Genomic DNA, 19,436 nt, shown 5'->3' on the forward strand with positions numbered 1-19,436 from the left:
GTGCAAGCTGAATGTGCAAAAGTTGCTTCCTGGAGTCGTTGTTATGGTCTGCCTTTCCTGGTGCATGTCATAAGTAGTTTACGGTATTTCTATTTTTCTTGAGTGTTTTGTTTTAGCTTCCTTTTGGTTCAAAAATCTAAGTTTGATTGATCATTCCCCAGCAAACTTTTTTAGATATTTGACCCCACAATAAAACTATTATTTGAGTTCTTTTTCTAACCAGCTTGTGATAGAAGTAATTAAATCATTTGATGAAAACTTCTTTCTATCTAAAACAGCCAACACACACCTCGAAGAAATTAATAAGTTTATGACTGGTTGCCCGACCTAGTCTAGTCATTGGATGAGTACTTACTGGTGCCGTGAACCTAGTCACGAAGGCAAACCAGATTGTTAGATTTATACACTGAACTGGTCATGCATGATAAAACTCTTAGCAAGAGGGTGTTGACTAGTCTTGCTAAGATCGTATGGAAACTTCCTGCTCTCCATCATCATGACCTTTGTATCAACTCTCCTTTTGGTTGGGTATTTCGTGCATTAATGTCGCCGCTTCTTCCTGTAATTAAGTACTCAACCACTTCGAGAGACATCTGACAAAGTAAATATCGAATTGACATGTTGATAACGTACAGGGGCTGCTATAAATCCTCTAACTACTCCGTCGTCTTATGTTGCTGGATTTCATGACAAATATATTGGCAAATAATATATAGTTTCATAGTTTGAAAAGCGGGACTGCGCACATGATTCTATATCAACTTCTGGAAAGAACCTGTAGTAGTAGTCACTCTGTATGTCTTTAGAAGTCATGCAGACATGAATCAAGCGCATGTGCAAATAGGTGACTTTGTCTATGTCGGCCCCGAGTTAGAAAATGAGTGATTGCTTTACATGACATGGCTTTTCTCAACTGCTCTTTGACTGGTTTCGTACGCATTGGCTCCAACTATGACCAAGTATATGATATCTAATTTTACTAGTGTCAGATGTTTCTTGTCTTAATTAAATATCATTTTCTTGACAGTGATGTGTGGTGCATTTTCTAGGAATCAGTCCTGCATGCATTTCGGGACTCAGGTGAGATGGAGAAACATTCATAATTACTACTCAGCCGAACACATCACCACAGAGTAGCTATTATATGGCTGTATACCCTGCATTGCTTCTTTGAAGGGAAAACATGTCTTAAAAGGTAACTCATAAAGTTTATATAAAATAGTTTAATCAGCCATCATAGACCATTTCAATATGTTGGTCGGTTCCAGTTGGCCAAGTCTATTATTGCTCACGAGTTCATGCACTGCTTGCTGCGCCTATATAAACACATACATTCCCGGCATATCCAAACCATCACTCACGCCACAACCACAAACAGGAACACAAGACAAGGAAATCAATAAGATGGCATCCTCCTGTTCCTTCCTTCTCCTCGCTGCTCTTCTTGCGTTGGTCTCATGGCAGGCAACTTCCTCCGACCCTAGCCCACTCCAAGACTTTTGTGTGGCCGACATGCATTCACCAGGTACAGTACGGCTTCTTACCATGCTTTCACCAAATACATATGCTGAAATTAATTTCTAAAAATTATATGCATGTTCATATCACTTCCTAGTAATACCCAAGCTTACACTCTACATCTCCTCTATTCACCAGTGCGTGTAAATGGGTTTGTTTGCAAGAACCCTATGGATGTAAACGCTGATGACTTCTTCAAGGCAGCCGCCCTCGACAAGCCTAGGGTGACAAACAAGGTTGGCTCCAACGTCACCTTGATCAACGTCATGCAGATTGCTGGACTCAACACCCTCGGCATCTCAATTGCGCGCATCGACTATGCTCCCTTGGGTCAGAACCCGCCACATACACACCCTCGCGCCACTGAGATCCTCACGGTACTCGAGGGGACACTGTATGTCGGATTTGTCACATCCAACCTGCCTGCACCCAACAGAAACAAGTTCCTCTCGAAGGTGCTCAACAAAGGTGATGTATTTGTCTTCCCCGTGGGGCTCATTCACTTTCAGTTCAACCCCAACCCCCATCAGCCCGCTGTTGCAATTGCCGCGCTCAGCAGCCAGAACCCAGGGGCTATCACAATTGCCAATGCAGTGTTTGGGTCAGACCCAGCAATATCAGATGATGTTCTTGCCAAGGCGTTTCAGGTGGAAAAGAATACTATAGACTGGCTCCAGGCTCAGTTCTGGGAGAACAACCACAATTAAGTCACACATTGGGTGATTACACGGACGACACGTGCGTAAATTAAGGGCATGATTGAGTTCCTAGATATGCATCCTAATTTATAAAATAAAAGGAGCATATGTAATTGTGTGCCTGTAATCAGTGAATGTATTTCTACCTTTTAAATAATCAAAAATATTGTTTTTTATCACACTGATATGATCTCACATGCTTTTTTTTGGTTCTACTGTGTCGTATTTCTCATAATTGATCAATATTTTGGGTTCTTTTCCCCTTATTCTGAAATAATATATGATTAGGTTAAAAAAAAGAAACAATACAAGATTATTTGGTAATGCAGTATTTGTTTGACGCTGGTGTTGAACACGTATTATTATCTGGCAATACATGTGAAGTATGCGATGGGTGGAGCCCGATTGTGCTCAGGATTTAAATGTGAATGTGGAATGTGCAAAAGTTGCTTCCTGGACTTGTTGTTCTGGTCTCTCGCTTTCTGGTGCATGAAATTAGAAATATACAGTTCCTCCATGTAATATTTTTAGCTTCCTTTTGGTTCAAAGCTCTTGTAAGTTCGATTGACGGCTGCTTTGATGGAAATCGATGAGGTGGCTCATTTTATCTAAATTCTTATGAGTAGTATTTTTGATTTTCTTAAGTTGGGAACTAAAAACACGTTTTTTTACTAAGTTTTGGAAACTGGGCACAACGGAGTCGAGATTTTAAACATTAGCTCCAACATACATATAAAAAATATGCATAAATGTAGAAAATAAACTTATTACCGGAAGTGCCTAATGACACACCTCGAGCATGCTGGCGGAAGGGAGCAGATGAGAAGCTGGACCACCTTAAGACTCAACCAGGACCGATGACGACATTCATCCACGAGCCACCTGGAAGAAAACACCTGACTTCGTCGTACTGTCACCTTTGAACTACAGTTGCATGTCGGAGACGACCCGCTGCTTAAACCAAGTAGTGTCTTGACCATACCAGCAGACATGATGAAAGGAGGACATTGTTGCATGTACTACAAGATATGTGCATGCAATACCGTGAGTCATTTGATTTAAGGCAGGGTCGATTGGATCGCCATACCATTCCGAACACACCACCGTAAATGGAGAGTGTTGATTGCACACATTCTGTAGCAACTTAAAAGAATGGAGAGTGTTAGAACTAGCCGCTTGCCGTAGATCAGATCGCCGTCGTACGCCAACACAACTATAACCGAAACTAGAACAAAACCTGCACGCTACGAGCTAAAAGCAAGCAAGCTGGCTGGTGGATCGATTGTTGGGCTAGCTAGCTATGGAACTGATGTATTCTGCCGTCCGGCTAGATAAATCTCAATCGGGACTACACCAAAGTATAGCACGCAAACACACGAGATAATCTTACAGGAGAGGAGATCAAGCTAAGCAGACGACTTTGTCTGTGTAGAAAACGATTGCTTTACATAACTTACATCTCTCAACTCCTCTTTGACCTCGTGTGCATCAGTTCTTACCATGACCAAGTATACGTATATGATATCTAATAAACTATGATGATGGGTGGCGACTTTTCATGAAACCAGCGCTCCATGCATTGTGCTGACTTGGTTGAGATGGATAAATAATTGTAATTACTACTCAGCCATACATCGGATGATGCATTAGCGCTTAAGCATATTAAAAAGCAAACTTGAAAAGTTTATGCAAAATACTATTCAGAAGCCAATAGATGATTATTTAGTAATGTGCTCAGAGGTTTCAACGTGCAAGTTGAATGTGCAAACGTTGCTTCCTTGAGTCGTTGTTGTGGTCTGCCTTTCCGGGGCATGTAATAAGTAGTTTACGGTAGTTCCTGGAGTATAGCCCACATACTTGGGCTATACTTCTCTCAGTGATAAAACTTCTCTCTGTGTACCATCACGAGTTTACTCATAGATTTCTTCCGTAACTAATAGTGTCAAGTTATACACTTATATATACCTTAGTTTTCTCTAAAAGAAACCGATATACCTTACTTGATGTCCTTCTCTTAATCTAGAAAGGTGTTAATTATAAATATTTCCATCTTGAGTGTTTGTATCCTCCGTATATGTTTTGATTACAGGCTCAGAGTTTCAATTGAAGGTTTTCTTGATGTTTTTTATCCCAATACATCTGGGACTCCAACGGGAATATTTACAACTTGCACTGAGATTCGTTGTATTCTCTGTCTCCTAGAAATTTGAGGACACTGTTTATTTTGTGAAGAAATGAATAAGACGGACGACTCTAGGGCGGTAGTTATGTTTTTTATGGGGCACTGAACCTTTCGGCCTTTCTGTTGTAATTCTGAATATGCCTTATTTTTCTCGCAAAAAATAAAGAATATGCCTTGTTTTTATGCAGTCGTCTAGCTTTGAATGTGTTCCAGTGTCGGTTTTGGAGCGAGTAAATAACTTTCTGAATGTAAGCACTTGAACTCGAGCTATCTTGTCGTGTTGGCTTGAAACTGCCCAGCCCTGGACGAGTTCTCGTTCCCGGAGAAGACGATGGTGGTGCTGGGCAGTTAGGAGGGCATCCCGGTGGACATCATCCAGGAGGCGGTGGACGTGTGCGTCGAGATCCCGCAGCTGGGCGTCGTCCGGTCGCTCAACGTCCGTGTCAGCGCCGCCATCGCCATCTGGGACTACACCCGCCAGCAGCGGGCCCGCTCCTCCTCCTCGCGGTAGGTAGCTTCCCGCTCTTCCTTGTTGGAGTGTAAATCAGCCATGCTTGTTGTTGTAAGATGCATGGACCTGAACATCCATGGCAAAAACTAGTCATGAACCTTAGTCAGGACTAGATTGTTAGATTTATGAACTGAATTGGTCATGACGAAAATTCTTTGGCAAGAAAATTTTAACTGCTCTTGCTCTCCATCGTCCATTAATTAATGTCGTTGCTTCTTCCTTCAAGTACTCAACCATTTGGAGAGAAATTTGACCAGGCAACTGTATATCTGGTTGACGTAATCATATGATACGTATTAGGTGCGTTAATGCATGGATCGACGCGCCATGATTTCTTCCTTGTTTGACACAATCAAAACTATTGCTCATAGAAATTGTTACTAAGAGGTCTACATCACATGGAGTACCTTAATTTGCTTCTCTATTTATTAAAGGGAAAAACGTGTATCAAAGATTTGAATATGGCTGACCACATCTCAAAAGTTTATGCAGACTAATCTAGTCGGCAGCCAAAGACCATTTCTATCCGTTGGGCGGTTCCACTTGACTATGTCCATTACTCATGAGTTCCACCTGCTCGCCATGCCTATATAAAAACATACATCCCCAGCATGTTCCAACCATCACTCACCCAACAAACATCTCAGGAATATAGGAGAAAACAAGACCCAAAGGAGCTGAAAAAATGGCATCCTCCCCTACCTTCCTTCTCCTCGTTGCTCTTTTCGCCTTGATCTCATGGCAGGCTGTTGCCTCCGACCCTGGCCCGCTCCAGGACTTTTGTGTTGCCGACATGCATTCACCAGGTACTGCTTACTTCCCGCTTTCCCGTCGTACTATCACCAAGAAATGAATTTCTGAAAATTACCTGTATGTTAAAATCACTTCCTAGTAATACCTAAGCTTACACCCTACATCTCCTCTATGCACCAGTGCGTGTCAATGGGTTTGTTTGCAAGAACCCGATGGATGTCAACGCTGATGACTTCTTCAAGGCAGCCGCCCTCGACAAGCCTAGGGTGACCAACAAGGTTGGGTCCAACGTTACCTTGATCAACGTCATGCAGATTGCTGGACTCAACACCCTCGGCATCTCAATTGCACGCATCGACTATGCTCCTTTGGGTCAGAACCCACCACACACGCACCCTCGTGCCACTGAGATCCTCACGGTACTCGAGGGGACACTGTATGTCGGATTTGTCACGTCCAACCTGCCCGCCCCCAACAGAAACAAGTTCCTCTCCAAGGTGCTCAACAAAGGTGATGTGTTTGTCTTCCCCATGGGGCTCATTCACTTTCAGTTCAACCCCAACCCCCACCAGCCCGCCGTTGCCATTGCCGCGCTCAGCAGCCAGAACCCAGGGGCTATCACAATTGCCAATGCTGTTTTTGGGTCAGACCCAACAATATCAGATGATGTTCTTGCCAAGGCGTTTCAGGTGGAAAAGAATACAATAGATTGGCTCCAGGCTCAGTTCTGGGAGAACAACCAAAACTAAGTCAGGCATTGGGTGATTACCCGGAAGATTAGTGCATAAACCAAGGAATTAGTTAAGTTTCTAGACATGCATCATAAGCTGTAAAATTAATGGAGCATATGTCAGGCCGGTGTGTGTATGTAAACATTGAATGCATTTCTTCCTTCCAAATAATTGACAATACCATTTTTTTATCACACTGATATGATCTCATATGCTTTTTTGGTTATGATGTCTCGTATTTCTCACAACAAATCAAAATTTCGGTTCTTTTCCCCTTGTTCTAAAACAATAGATGATTAGGTTAAAAAAGAAACAATACACAATTATGTGGTAATTTAAATATGTTTGATGCTAGGGTTGAACACCTACGACTTTCTTGCAATACATGTGAAGTATGCGATGGTTGGAGCCCGATTGTGCTCAAGATTGAAACGTGAAAGTTGAGTGTGCGAAAGTTGCTTCCTTGAGTCGTTGTTCTGGTATCTCGCTTTCTGGTGCATGCAATAGGAAATTTACGGTTCCTATGTAATGTTTTAGATTCATGTTGGTTCAAACTCTTGCAAGTTCGATTGGCGGATGCTTTGATGGGAGTTAATGAGGTGATTCGTTTTATCAAAAAACTCGTAGCATTATTTGTTTTTCTTAAGTTGAGAACTAGAAATACTCCCTCGATTCCTAAATATAGATCTTTGTAGAGGTTCCTACATGGACTATATACGGATGTGTGTAGACATATTTTAGAGTGTACGTTCACTCCTTTTTCTCCGTATGTAGTCCATATTAAAATCTCTAGAAATACTTATATTTAAGAAGAGAGGGAGTACGATTTTCACCAAGTTCTAGAACCTGGACATACCGGAGACCAGGTTCAAAAAATCAGCTCCATCAATATACAGAATAAACGATTATTACCTACCCCCTTGCCCCCCCCCCCCCCCCCCCAAAAAAAAACAGATTATAATTTGAGTTGCTTGTTTGTAACAAGCTTGTCATAGAAGTATTTTATCCCTAAAACGTACTTCGGCCTGCTTCCCATACATAAAGTCCAATGCTTACAAGGTGTGGAGGAAATCATCATACACGATGATGGAAGAAAGCTTGGCAAAACAAGCCAAACATGCTAACAAGCACATGAAGTGCACAATTAGATGCCTCCAACATGCCATCGAGAGGAAGAACATGAGAGGTTGGACCAACTGAAGATTCAACTAGCACCACTGGCGACATTCAACCACGCGCCAGTTGGAGGAAAATGCTGGACTTCATCGCGCCATCGCCAGCCAATGGATGTCGAAGAGGACCATCTAACTAAAGCAAGGAACGTTGACTGCGAGCAGACATGATGAAAGGATGACGTTGTTGCGTGTAGAAGATAGGTGCAAGAAAAACCGTGAGTCACGGGAGGTGAGGTAGGGTCAATTGTTTCGTCATACCGTTCCAAACAAGCCACCACAAATGAAGGACAACTGCACTCACTAGTGACTCCTCGAAGAGGGTCACGACGCAATACGCCGCCACCATCCATCTGTATGTGCGCATAAGGGTTTTCACCTTGAGTTGAGAGGGCGAGAGAGCCATGGCGACGACCCCAAGAGGGACATGACTACCAAGACATCACGTTACCAGCACGGAGGCGTCGAGCTTTCGCTTGGACCACAACTCACACTTAGTCAAGGGGACTTGGGCCACCAGATCCACCATGATGGGCCCCAGACTCCAGATTAGGCTCGACCAGGCCCAAGCCCACGACCATGAACAGATCCAGTCGAGCCTAGTAGTGCCGACGAACCCACCTAACCATTCCGGGTGGGTGCAGGGAGGAGCTCATCGGTGGCGGAACCTCTCCCATGAGAGGTGATGGGCAACCACGTCATGTCTGACCACAGTCACCCCTCACAAGTCAACGACCATGATGCTGGTTGATCTGGGAAAACACCGACTTTTCGCAGAGTTCCGTTACCCAGTCATGAACCAGGTGAACCACGTTCCCACAAGCCACGCCTTGCAACCTCATGCCAACGGCTTGCTTCCGGCTGTGAGGGATAGCAGCGCCAAAAGTGTGAGGTCCTAGGAGCAACCCAGAGAGACCAGGGAGTGGAGTGGAGAGACGGGACACAACGCTGCTGCCTAAAGTAACCCCGGGCTTTGCTGTGCATGATGTTGATCGACGACGGTGTGGGAAGGATGAGAGTGTGGGGTCCTAGGGACGGCGGCCGAGATCGTCTCTCATGTCGTCCACGAGGATGATGTTGGGTCATGTATTTTTTGGATGCATTTTATTTGTCTGATGGGAACATATTTTTTGTATCAAAACTACCAACAACACTTAATGTAATTAACCATTTTAACACAATTTTGACCGAGTAATATCTTATTGATGTGATGATAACAGGGGCGGTACATATAATAGCTGTGTATTAGGTGCATTCATGCATGGAGTAACACACCTCTGACTTATTCCTCATTGACACATGCGTCATCTTCCAACCTAATATTTTTTTATATCACTAGATGACTCAAATTGCAAAGTTTTTCAGTTTATTTTTTCCATTGGTTTTGATGAATGGTAAGATATTGCATTATATCTCTGGCCACGCTTTTTACCATATGTATGTTAAGTTGTTAACGCACATCGCTAAATGTATAATTATGTGAATGTTCTTTTTATCCCATGACATATCTCGTGCATAGTGTTGTTCATGACTAATCCGGTGGCAAATATATAGTTTGCTTATGTTAGTGGCCACATCTTGAAAAGCTTGATTGCACGCATTCTGTAGCAACTTAAAATAATGGAGAGAATAGACCAAGCTAACAAGGTGACCTTTTCTAGGTAGAAAACGATTGCTTTACATAACTTCACATATCTCAACTGCTCTTTGATCTCGTGCGCATCAATTCTCACTATGACCAAGTATAAGTATATGGTACCTAATAAACTATGGTGGTGGTTGGTGCCTTTTCATGGAACCAACCCTGCATGCATTGTGCTGACTTGAATGAGATGGATAACGTAATTACTACTGATATGTACATAAAAAGATTCAGTAGCGCTTAAGCAAATTAAAAGCAAACTTGAGAAGTTTATGACAAAATTAATCAGAAGCCAATAGACAATTATATGATTATATGGTAATGTGCTCACAGGTTGCAATGTGCAAGCTGAATGTGCAAAAGTTGCTTCCTGGAGTCGTTGTTATGGTCTGCCTTTCCTGGTGCATGTCATAAGTAGTTTACGGTATTTCTATTTTTCTTGAGTGTTTTGTTTTAGCTTCCTTTTGGTTCAAAAATCTAAGTTTGATTGATCATTCCCCAGCAAACTTTTTTAGATATTTGACCCCACAATAAAACTATTATTTGAGTTCTTTTTCTAACCAGCTTGTGATAGAAGTAATTAAATCATTTGATGAAAACTTCTTTCTATCTAAAACAGCCAACACACACCTCGAAGAAATTAATAAGTTTATGACTGGTTGCCCGACCTAGTCTAGTCATTGGATGAGTACTTACTGGTGCCGTGAACCTAGTCACGAAGGCAAACCAGATTGTTAGATTTATACACTGAACTGGTCATGCATGATAAAACTCTTAGCAAGAGGGTGTTGACTAGTCTTGCTAAGATCGTATGGAAACTTCCTGCTCTCCATCATCATGACCTTTGTATCAACTCTCCTTTTGGTTGGGTATTTCGTGCATTAATGTCGCCGCTTCTTCCTGTAATTAAGTACTCAACCACTTCGAGAGACATCTGACAAAGTAAATATCGAATTGACATGTTGATAACGTACAGGGGCTGCTATAAATCCTCTAACTACTCCGTCGTCTTATGTTGCTGGATTTCATGACAAATATATTGGCAAATAATATATAGTTTCATAGTTTGAAAAGCGGGACTGCGCACATGATTCTATATCAACTTCTGGAAAGAACCTGTAGTAGTAGTCACTCTGTATGTCTTTAGAAGTCATGCAGACATGAATCAAGCGCATGTGCAAATAGGTGACTTTGTCTATGTCGGCCCCGAGTTAGAAAATGAGTGATTGCTTTACATGACATGGCTTTTCTCAACTGCTCTTTGACTGGTTTCGTACGCATTGGCTCCAACTATGACCAAGTATATGATATCTAATTTTACTAGTGTCAGATGTTTCTTGTCTTAATTAAATATCATTTTCTTGACAGTGATGTGTGGTGCATTTTCTAGGAATCAGTCCTGCATGCATTTCGGGACTCAGGTGAGATGGAGAAACATTCATAATTACTACTCAGCCGAACACATCACCACAGAGTAGCTATTATATGGCTGTATACCCTGCATTGCTTCTTTGAAGGAAAAACATGTCTTAAAAGGTAACTCATAAAGTTTATATAAAATAGTTTAATCAGCCATCATAGACCATTTCAATATGTTGGTCGGTTCCAGTTGGCCAAGTCTATTATTGCTCACGAGTTCATGCACTGCTTGCTGCGCCTATATAAACACATACATTCCCAGCATATCCAAACCATCACTCACGCCACAACCACAAACAGGAACACAAGACAAGGAAATCAATAAGATGGCATCCTCCTGTTCCTTCCTTCTCCTCGCTGCTCTTCTTGCGTTGGTCTCATGGCAGGCAACTTCCTCCGACCCTAGCCCACTCCAAGACTTTTGTGTGGCCGACATGCATTCACCAGGTACAGTACGGCTTCTTACCATGCTTTCACCAAATACATATGCTGAAATTAATTTCTAAAAATTATATGCATGTTCATATCACTTCCTAGTAATACCCAAGCTTACACTCTACATCTCCTCTATTCACCAGTGCGTGTAAATGGGTTTGTTTGCAAGAACCCTATGGATGTAAACGCTGATGACTTCTTCAAGGCAGCCGCCCTCGACAAGCCTAGGGTGACAAACAAGGTTGGCTCCAACGTCACCTTGATCAACGTCATGCAGATTGCTGGACTCAACACCCTCGGCATCTCAATTGCGCGCATCGACTATGCTCCCTTGGGTCAGAACCCGCCACATACGCACCCTCGCGCCACTGAGATCCTCACGGTACTCGAGGGGACACTGTATGTCGGATTTGTCACATCCAACCTGCCTGCACCCAACAGAAACAAGTTCCTCTCGAAGGTGCTCAACAAAGGTGATGTATTTGTCTTCCCCGTGGGGCTCATTCACTTTCAGTTCAACCCCAACCCCCATCAGCCCGCTGTTGCAATTGCCGCGCTCAGCAGCCAGAACCCAGGGGCTATCACAATTGCCAATGCAGTGTTTGGGTCAGACCCAGCAATATCAGATGATGTTCTTGCCAAGGCGTTTCAGGTGGAAAAGAATACTATAGACTGGCTCCAGGCTCAGTTCTGGGAGAACAACCACAATTAAGTCACACATTGGGTGATTACACGGACGACACGTGCGTAAATTAAGGGCATGATTGAGTTCCTAGATATGCATCCTAATTTATAAAATAAAAGGAGCATATGTAATTGTGTGCCTGTAATCAGTGAATGTATTTCTACCTTTTAAATAATCAAAAATATTGTTTTTTATCACACTGATATGATCTCACATGCTTTTTTTTGGTTCTACTGTGTCGTATTTCTCATAATTGATCAATATTTTGGGTTCTTTTCCCCTTATTCTGAAATAATATATGATTAGGTTAAAAAAAAGAAACAATACAAGATTATTTGGTAATGCAGTATTTGTTTGACGCTGGTGTTGAACACGTATTATTATCTGGCAATACATGTGAAGTATGCGATGGGTGGAGCCCGATTGTGCTCAGGATTTAAATGTGAATGTGGAATGTGCAAAAGTTGCTTCCTGGACTTGTTGTTCTGGTCTCTCGCTTTCTGGTGCATGAAATTAGAAATATACAGTTCCTCCATGTAATATTTTTAGCTTCCTTTTGGTTCAAAGCTCTTGTAAGTTCGATTGACGGCTGCTTTGATGGAAATCGATGAGGTGGCTCATTTTATCTAAATTCTTATGAGTAGTATTTTTGATTTTCTTAAGTTGGGAACTAAAAACACGTTTTTTTACTAAGTTTTGGAAACTGGGCACAACGGAGTCGAGATTTTAAACATTAGCTCCAACATACATATAAAAAATATGCATAAATGTAGAAAATAAACTTATTACCGGAAGTGCCTAATGACACACCTCGAGCATGCTGGCGGAAGGGAGCAGATGAGAAGCTGGACCACCTTAAGACTCAACCAGGACCGATGACGACATTCATCCACGAGCCACCTGGAAGAAAACACCTGACTTCGTCGTACTGTCACCTTTGAACTACAGTTGCATGTCGGAGACGACCCGCTGCTTAAACCAAGTAGTGTCTTGACCATACCAGCAGACATGATGAAAGGAGGACATTGTTGCATGTACTACAAGATATGTGCATGCAATACCGTGAGTCATTTGATTTAAGGCAGGGTCGATTGGATCGCCATACCATTCCGAACACACCACCGTAAATGGAGAGTGTTGATTGCACACATTCTGTAGCAACTTAAAAGAATGGAGAGTGTTAGAACTAGCCGCTTGCCGTAGATCAGATCGCCGTCGTACGCCAACACAACTATAACCGAAACTAGAACAAAACCTGCACGCTACGAGCTAAAAGCAAGCAAGCTGGCTGGTGGATCGATTGTTGGGCTAGCTAGCTATGGAACTGATGTATTCTGCCGTCCGGCTAGATAAATCTCAATCGGAACTACACCAAAGTATAGCACGCAAACACACGAGATAATCTTACAGGAGAGGAGATCAAGCTAAGCAGACGACTTTGTCTGTGTAGAAAACGATTGCTTTACATAACTTACATCTCTCAACTCCTCTTTGACCTCGTGTGCATCAGTTCTCACCATGACCAAGTATACGTATATGATATCTAATAAACTATGATGATGGGTGGCGACTTTTCATGAAACCAGCGCTCCATGCATTGTGCTGACTTGGTTGAGATGGATAAATAATTGTAATTACTACTCAGCCATACATCGGATGATGCATTAGCGCTTAAGCATATTAAAAAGCAAACTTGAAAAGTTTATGCAAAATACTATTCAGAAGCCAATAGATGATTATTTAGTAATGTGCTCAGAGGTTTCAACGTGCAAGTTGAATGTGCAAACGTTGCTTCCTTGAGTCGTTGTTGTGGTCTGCCTTTCCGGGGCATGTAATAAGTAGTTTACGGTAGTTCCTGGAGTATAGCCCACATACTTGGGCTATACTTCTCTCAGTGATAAAACTTCTCTCTGTGTACCATCACGAGTTTACTCATAGATTTCTTCCGTAACTAATAGTGTCAAGTTATACACTTATATATACCTTAGTTTTCTCTAAAAGAAACCGATATACCTTACTTGATGTCCTTCTCTTAATCTAGAAAGGTGTTAATTATAAATATTTCCATCTTGAGTGTTTGTATCCTCCGTATATGTTTTGATTACAGGCTCAGAGTTTCAATTGAAGGTTTTCTTGATGTTTTTTATCCCAATACATCTGGGACTCCAACGGGAATATTTACAACTTGCACTGAGATTCGTTGTATTCTCTGTCTCCTAGAAATTTGAGGACACTGTTTATTTTGTGAAGAAATGAATAAGACGGACGACTCTAGGGCGGTAGTTATGTTTTTTATGGGGCACTGAACCTTTCGGCCTTTCTGTTGTAATTCTGAATATGCCTTATTTTTCTCGCAAAAAATAAAGAATATGCCTTGTTTTTATGCAGTCGTCTAGCTTTGAATGTGTTCCAGTGTCGGTTTTGGAGCGAGTAAATAACTTTCTGAATGTAAGCACTTGAACTTGAGCTATCTTGTCGTGTTGGCTTGAAACTGCCCAGCCCTGGACGAGTTCTCGTTCCCGGAGAAGACGATGGTGGTGCTGGGCAGTTAGGAGGGCATCCCGGTGGACATCATCCAGGAGGCGGTGGACGTGTGCGTCGAGATCCCGCAGCTGGGCGTCGTCCGGTCGCTCAACGTCCGTGTCAGCGCCGCCATCGCCATCTGGGACTACACCCGCCAGCAGCGGGCCCGCTCCTCCTCCTCGCGGTAGGTAGCTTCCCGCTCTTCCTTGTTGGAGTGTAAATCAGCCATGCTTGTTGTTGTAAGATGCATGGACCTGAACATCCATGGCAAAAACTAGTCATGAACCTTAGTCAGGACTAGATTGTTAGATTTATGAACTGAATTGGTCATGACGAAAATTCTTTGGCAAGAAAATTTTAACTGCTCTTGCTCTCCATCGTCCATTAATTAATGTCGTTGCTTCTTCCTTCAAGTACTCAACCATTTGGAGAGAAATTTGACCAGGCAACTGTATATCTGGTTGACGTAATCATATGATACGTATTAGGTGCGTTAATGCATGGATCGACGCGCCATGATTTCTTCCTTGTTTGACACAATCAAAACTATTGCTCATAGAAATTGTTACTAAGAGGTCTACATCACATGGAGTACCTTAATTTGCTTCTCTATTTATTAAAGGGAAAAACGTGTATCAAAGATTTGAATATGGCTGACCACATCTCAAAAGTTTATGCAGACTAATCTAGTCGGCAGCCAAAGACCATTTCTATCCGTTGGGCGGTTCCACTTGACTATGTCCATTACTCATGAGTTCCACCTGCTCGCCATGCCTATATAAAAACATACATCCCCAGCATGTTCCAACCATCACTCACCCAACAAACATCTCAGGAATATAGGAGAAAACAAGACCCAAAGGAGCTGAAAAAATGGCATCCTCCCCTACCTTCCTTCTCCTCGTTGCTCTTTTCGCCTTGATCTCATGGCAGGCTGTTGCCTCCGACCCTGGCCCGCTCCAGGACTTTTGTGTTGCCGACATGCATTCACCAGGTACTGCTTACTTCCCGCTTTCCCGTCGTACTATCACCAAGAAATGAATTTCTGAAAATTACCTGTATGTTAAAATCACTTCCTAGTAATACCTAAGCTTACACCCTACATCTCCTCTATGCACCAGTGCGTGTCAATGGGTTTGTTTGCAAGAACCCGATGGATGTCAACGCTGATGACTTCTTCAAGGCAGCCGCCCTCGACAAGCCTAGGGTGACCAACAAGGTTGGGTCCAACGTTACCTTGATCAACGTCATGCAGATTGCTGGACTCAACACCCTCGGCATCTCAATTGCACGCATCGACTATGCTCCTTTGGGTCAGAACCCACCACACACGCACCCTCGTGCCACTGAGATCCTCACGGTACTCGAGGGGACACTGTATGTCGGATTTGTCACGTCCAACCTGCCCGCCCCCAACAGAAACAAGTTCCTCTCCAAGGTGCTCAACAAAGGTGATGTGTTTGTCTTCCCCATGGGGCTCATTCACTTTCAGTTCAACCCCAACCCCCACCAGCCCGCCGTTGCCATTGCCGCGCTCAGCAGCCAGAACCCAGGGGCTATCACAATTGCCAATGCTGTTTTTGGGTCAGACCCAACAATATCAGATGATGTTCTTGCCAAGGCGTTTCAGGTGGAAAAGAATACAATAGATTGGCTCCAGGCTCAGTTCTGGGAGAACAACCAAAACTAAGTCAGGCATTGGGTGATTACCCGGAAGATTAGTGCATAAACCAAGGAATTAGTTAAGTTTCTAGACATGCATCATAAGCTGTAAAATTAATGGAGCATATGTCAGGCCGGTGTGTGTATGTAAACATTGAATGCATTTCTTCCTTCCAAATAATTGACAATACCATTTTTTTATCACACTGATATGATCTCATATGCTTTTTTGGTTATGATGTCTCGTATTTCTCACAACAAATCAAAATTTCGGTTCTTTTCCCCTTGTTCTAAAACAATAGATGATTAGGTTAAAAAAGAAACAATACACAATTATGTGGTAATTTAAATATGTTTGATGCTAGGGTTGAACACCTACGACTTTCTTGCAATACATGTGAAGTATGCGATGGTTGGAGCCCGATTGTGCTCAAGATTGAAACGTGAAAGTTGAGTGTGCGAAAGTTGCTTCCTTGAGTCGTTGTTCTGGTATCTCGCTTTCTGGTGCATGCAATAGGAAATTTACGGTTCCTATGTAATGTTTTAGATTCATGTTGGTTCAAACTCTTGCAAGTTCGATTGGCGGATGCTTTGATGGGAGTTAATGAGGTGATTCGTTTTATCAAAAAACTCGTAGCATTATTTGTTTTTCTTAAGTTGAGAACTAGAAATACTCCCTCGATTCCTAAATATAGATCTTTGTAGAGGTTCCTACATGGACTATATACGGATGTGTGTAGACATATTTTAGAGTGTACGTTCACTCCTTTTTCTCCGTATGTAGTCCATATTAAAATCTCTAGAAATACTTATATTTAAGAAGAGAGGGAGTACGATTTTCACCAAGTTCTAGAACCTGGACATACCGGAGACCAGGTTCAAAAAATCAGCTCCATCAATATACAGAATAAACGATTATTACCTACCCCCTTGCCCCCCCCCCAAAAAAAACAGATTATAATTTGAGTTGCTTGTTTGTAACAAGCTTGTCATAGAAGTATTTTATCCCTAAAACGTACTTCGGCCTGCTTCCCATACATAAAGTCCAATGCTTACAAGGTGTGGAGGAAATCATCATACACGATGATGGAAGAAAGCTTGGCAAAACAAGCCAAACATGCTAACAAGCACATGAAGTGCACAATTAGATGCCTCCAACATGCCATCGAGAGGAAGAACATGAGAGGTTGGACCAACTGAAGATTCAACTAGCACCACTGGCGACATTCAACCACGCGCCAGTTGGAGGAAAATGCTGGACTTCATCGCGCCATCGCCAGCCAATGGATGTCGAAGAGGACCATCTAACTAAAGCAAGGAACGTTGACTGCGAGCAGACATGATGAAAGGATGACGTTGTTGCGTGTAGAAGATAGGTGCAAGAAAAACCGTGAGTCACGGGAGGTGAGGTAGGGTCAATTGTTTCGTCATACCGTTCCAAACAAGCCACCACAAATGAAGGACAACTGCACTCACTAGTGACTCCCCGAAGAGGGTCACGACGCAATACGCCGCCACCATCCATCTGTATGTGCGCATAAGGGTTTTCACCTTGAGTTGAGAGGGCGAGAGAGCCATGGCGACGACCCCAAGAGGGACATGACTACCAAGACATCACGTTACCAGCACGGAGGCGTCGAGCTTTCGCTTGGACCACAACTCACACTTAGTCAAGGGGACTTGGGCCACCAGATCCACCATGATGGGCCCCAGACTCCAGATTAGGCTCGACCAAGCCCAAGCCCACGACCATGAACAGATCCAGTCGAGCCTAGTAGTGCCGACGAACCCACCTAACCATTCCGGGTGGGTGCAGGGAGGAGCTCATCGGTGGCGGAACCTCTCCCATGAGAGGTGATGGGCAACCACGTCATGTCTGACCACAGTCACCCCTCACAAGTCAACGACCATGATGCTGGTTGATCTGGGAAAACACCGACTTTTCGCAGAGTTCCGTTACCCAGTCATGAACCAGGTGAACCACGTTCCCACAAGCCACGCCTTGCAACCTCATGCCAACGGCTTGCTTCCGGCTGTGAGGGATAGCAGCGCCCAAAAGTGTGAGGTCCTAGGAGCAACCCAGAGAGACCAGGGAGTGGAGTGGAGAGACGGGACACAACGCTGCTGCCTAAAGTAACCCCGGGCTTTGCTGTGCATGATGTTGATCGACGACGGTGTGGGAAGGATGAGAGTGTGGGGTCCTAGGGACGGCGGCCGAGATCGTCTCTCATGTCGTCCACGAGGATGATGTTGGGTCATGTATTTTTTGGATGCATTTTATTTGTCTGATGGGAACATATTTTTTGTATCAAAACTACCAACAACACTTAATGTAATTAACCATTTTAACACAATTTTGACCGAGTAATATCTTATTGATGTGATGATAACAGGGGCGGTACATATAATAGTTGTGTATTAGGTGCATTCATGCATGGAGTAACACACCTCTGACTTATTCCTCATTGACACATGCGTCATCTTCCAACCTAATATTTTTTTATATCACTAGATGACTCAAATTGCAAAGTTTTTCAGTTTATTTTTTCCATTGGTTTTGATGAATGGTAAGATATTGCATTATATCTCTGGCCACGCTTTTTACCATATGTATGTTAAGTTGTTAACGCACATCGCTAAATGTATAATTATGTGAATGTTCTTTTTATCCCATGACATATCTCGTGCATAGTGTTGTTCATGACTAATCCGGTGGCAAATATATAGTTTGCTTATGTTAGTGGCCACATCTTGAAAAGCTTGATTGCACGCATTCTGTAGCAACTTAAAATAATGGAGAGAATAGACCAAGCTAACAAGGTGACCTTTTCTAGGTAGAAAACGATTGCTTTACATAACTTCACATATCTCAACTGCTCTTTGATCTCGTGCGCATCAATTCTCACTATGACCAAGTATAAGTATATGGTACCTAATAAACTATGGTGGTGGTTGGTGCCTTTTCATGGAACCAACCCTGCATGCATTGTGCTGACTTGAATGAGATGGATAACGTAATTACTACTGATATGTACATAAAAAGATTCAGTAGCGCTTAAGCAAATTAAAAGCAAACTTGAGAAGTTTATGACAAAATTAATCAGAAGCCAATAGACAATTATATGATTATATGGTAATGTGCTCACAGGTTGCAATGTGCAAGCTGAATGTGCAAAAGTTGCTTCCTGGAGTCGTTGTTATGGTCTGCCTTTCCTGGTGCATGTCATAAGTAGTTTATGGTATTTCTATTTTTCTTGACTGTTTTGTTTTAGCTTCCTTTTGGTTCAAAAATCTAAGTTTGATTGATCATTCCCCAGCAAACTTTTTTAGATATTTGACCCCACAATAAAACTATTATTTGAGTTCTTTTTGTAACCAGCTTGTGATAGAAGTAATTAAATCATTTGATGAAAACTTCTTTCTATCTAAAACAGCCAACACACACCTCGAAGAAATTAATAAGTTTATGACTGGTTGCCCGACCTAGTCTAGTCATTGGATGAGT

The 19,436-nt window shown here is 42.6% G+C and overlaps 4 protein-coding genes across 4 annotated transcripts; all 4 read left to right on the plus strand.

The window, feature by feature from the left end:
- Nucleotides 1-1,344: 1,344 nt before the first annotated feature.
- LOC123450103 (germin-like protein 8-11) lies at nucleotides 1,345-2,395 on the plus strand. Its single transcript, XM_045127507.1, has 2 exons — nucleotides 1,345-1,525; nucleotides 1,657-2,395. Exons 1-2 carry the CDS (start codon nucleotides 1,405-1,407, stop codon nucleotides 2,223-2,225), a joined length of 690 nt encoding a protein of 229 aa, XP_044983442.1. The 5' UTR covers nucleotides 1,345-1,404; the 3' UTR covers nucleotides 2,226-2,395.
- A 3,061-nt stretch (nucleotides 2,396-5,456) lies between these two features.
- On the plus strand, nucleotides 5,457-6,587 carry LOC123450104 (germin-like protein 8-5). The gene is made up of 2 exons (XM_045127508.1): nucleotides 5,457-5,715; nucleotides 5,843-6,587. Exons 1-2 carry the CDS (start codon nucleotides 5,595-5,597, stop codon nucleotides 6,409-6,411), a joined length of 690 nt encoding a protein of 229 aa, XP_044983443.1. The 5' UTR covers nucleotides 5,457-5,594; the 3' UTR covers nucleotides 6,412-6,587.
- A 4,309-nt stretch (nucleotides 6,588-10,896) lies between these two features.
- Nucleotides 10,897-11,943, plus strand: LOC123450107 (germin-like protein 8-11). Its single transcript, XM_045127510.1, has 2 exons — nucleotides 10,897-11,073; nucleotides 11,205-11,943. The coding sequence occupies exons 1-2, from the start codon at nucleotides 10,953-10,955 to the stop codon at nucleotides 11,771-11,773; spliced, it is 690 nt and encodes a 229-aa protein (XP_044983445.1). The 5' UTR covers nucleotides 10,897-10,952; the 3' UTR covers nucleotides 11,774-11,943.
- Nucleotides 11,944-15,004: 3,061 nt separating this feature from the next.
- LOC123450108 (germin-like protein 8-5) lies at nucleotides 15,005-16,135 on the plus strand. The gene is made up of 2 exons (XM_045127511.1): nucleotides 15,005-15,263; nucleotides 15,391-16,135. The coding sequence occupies exons 1-2, from the start codon at nucleotides 15,143-15,145 to the stop codon at nucleotides 15,957-15,959; spliced, it is 690 nt and encodes a 229-aa protein (XP_044983446.1). The 5' UTR covers nucleotides 15,005-15,142; the 3' UTR covers nucleotides 15,960-16,135.
- The last annotated feature ends 3,301 nt before the right edge of the window (nucleotides 16,136-19,436 follow it).

Source organism: Hordeum vulgare, chromosome 4H, assembly GCF_904849725.1.
Source record: "Hordeum vulgare subsp. vulgare chromosome 4H, MorexV3_pseudomolecules_assembly, whole genome shotgun sequence".
NCBI classification, from domain to species: Eukaryota; Viridiplantae; Streptophyta; class Magnoliopsida; order Poales; family Poaceae; genus Hordeum; species Hordeum vulgare.

Excerpts from the sequence above, each read along its gene's own strand:
- LOC123450104 (XM_045127508.1), top strand. The coding sequence starts at position 5,595 with ATGGCATCCTCCCCTACCTTCCTTCTCCTCGTTGCTCTTTTCGCCTTG. Across the intron at positions 5,716-5,842 it reads TGCCGACATGCATTCACCAG|TGCGTGTCAATGGGTTTGTT; the intron begins GTACTGCTTACT and ends TCTATGCACCAG.
- LOC123450108 (XM_045127511.1), top strand. The coding sequence starts at position 15,143 with ATGGCATCCTCCCCTACCTTCCTTCTCCTCGTTGCTCTTTTCGCCTTG. Across the intron at positions 15,264-15,390 it reads TGCCGACATGCATTCACCAG|TGCGTGTCAATGGGTTTGTT; the intron begins GTACTGCTTACT and ends TCTATGCACCAG.
- LOC123450103 (XM_045127507.1), top strand. The coding sequence starts at position 1,405 with ATGGCATCCTCCTGTTCCTTCCTTCTCCTCGCTGCTCTTCTTGCGTTG. Across the intron at positions 1,526-1,656 it reads GGCCGACATGCATTCACCAG|TGCGTGTAAATGGGTTTGTT; the intron begins GTACAGTACGGC and ends TCTATTCACCAG.
- LOC123450107 (XM_045127510.1), top strand. The coding sequence starts at position 10,953 with ATGGCATCCTCCTGTTCCTTCCTTCTCCTCGCTGCTCTTCTTGCGTTG. Across the intron at positions 11,074-11,204 it reads GGCCGACATGCATTCACCAG|TGCGTGTAAATGGGTTTGTT; the intron begins GTACAGTACGGC and ends TCTATTCACCAG.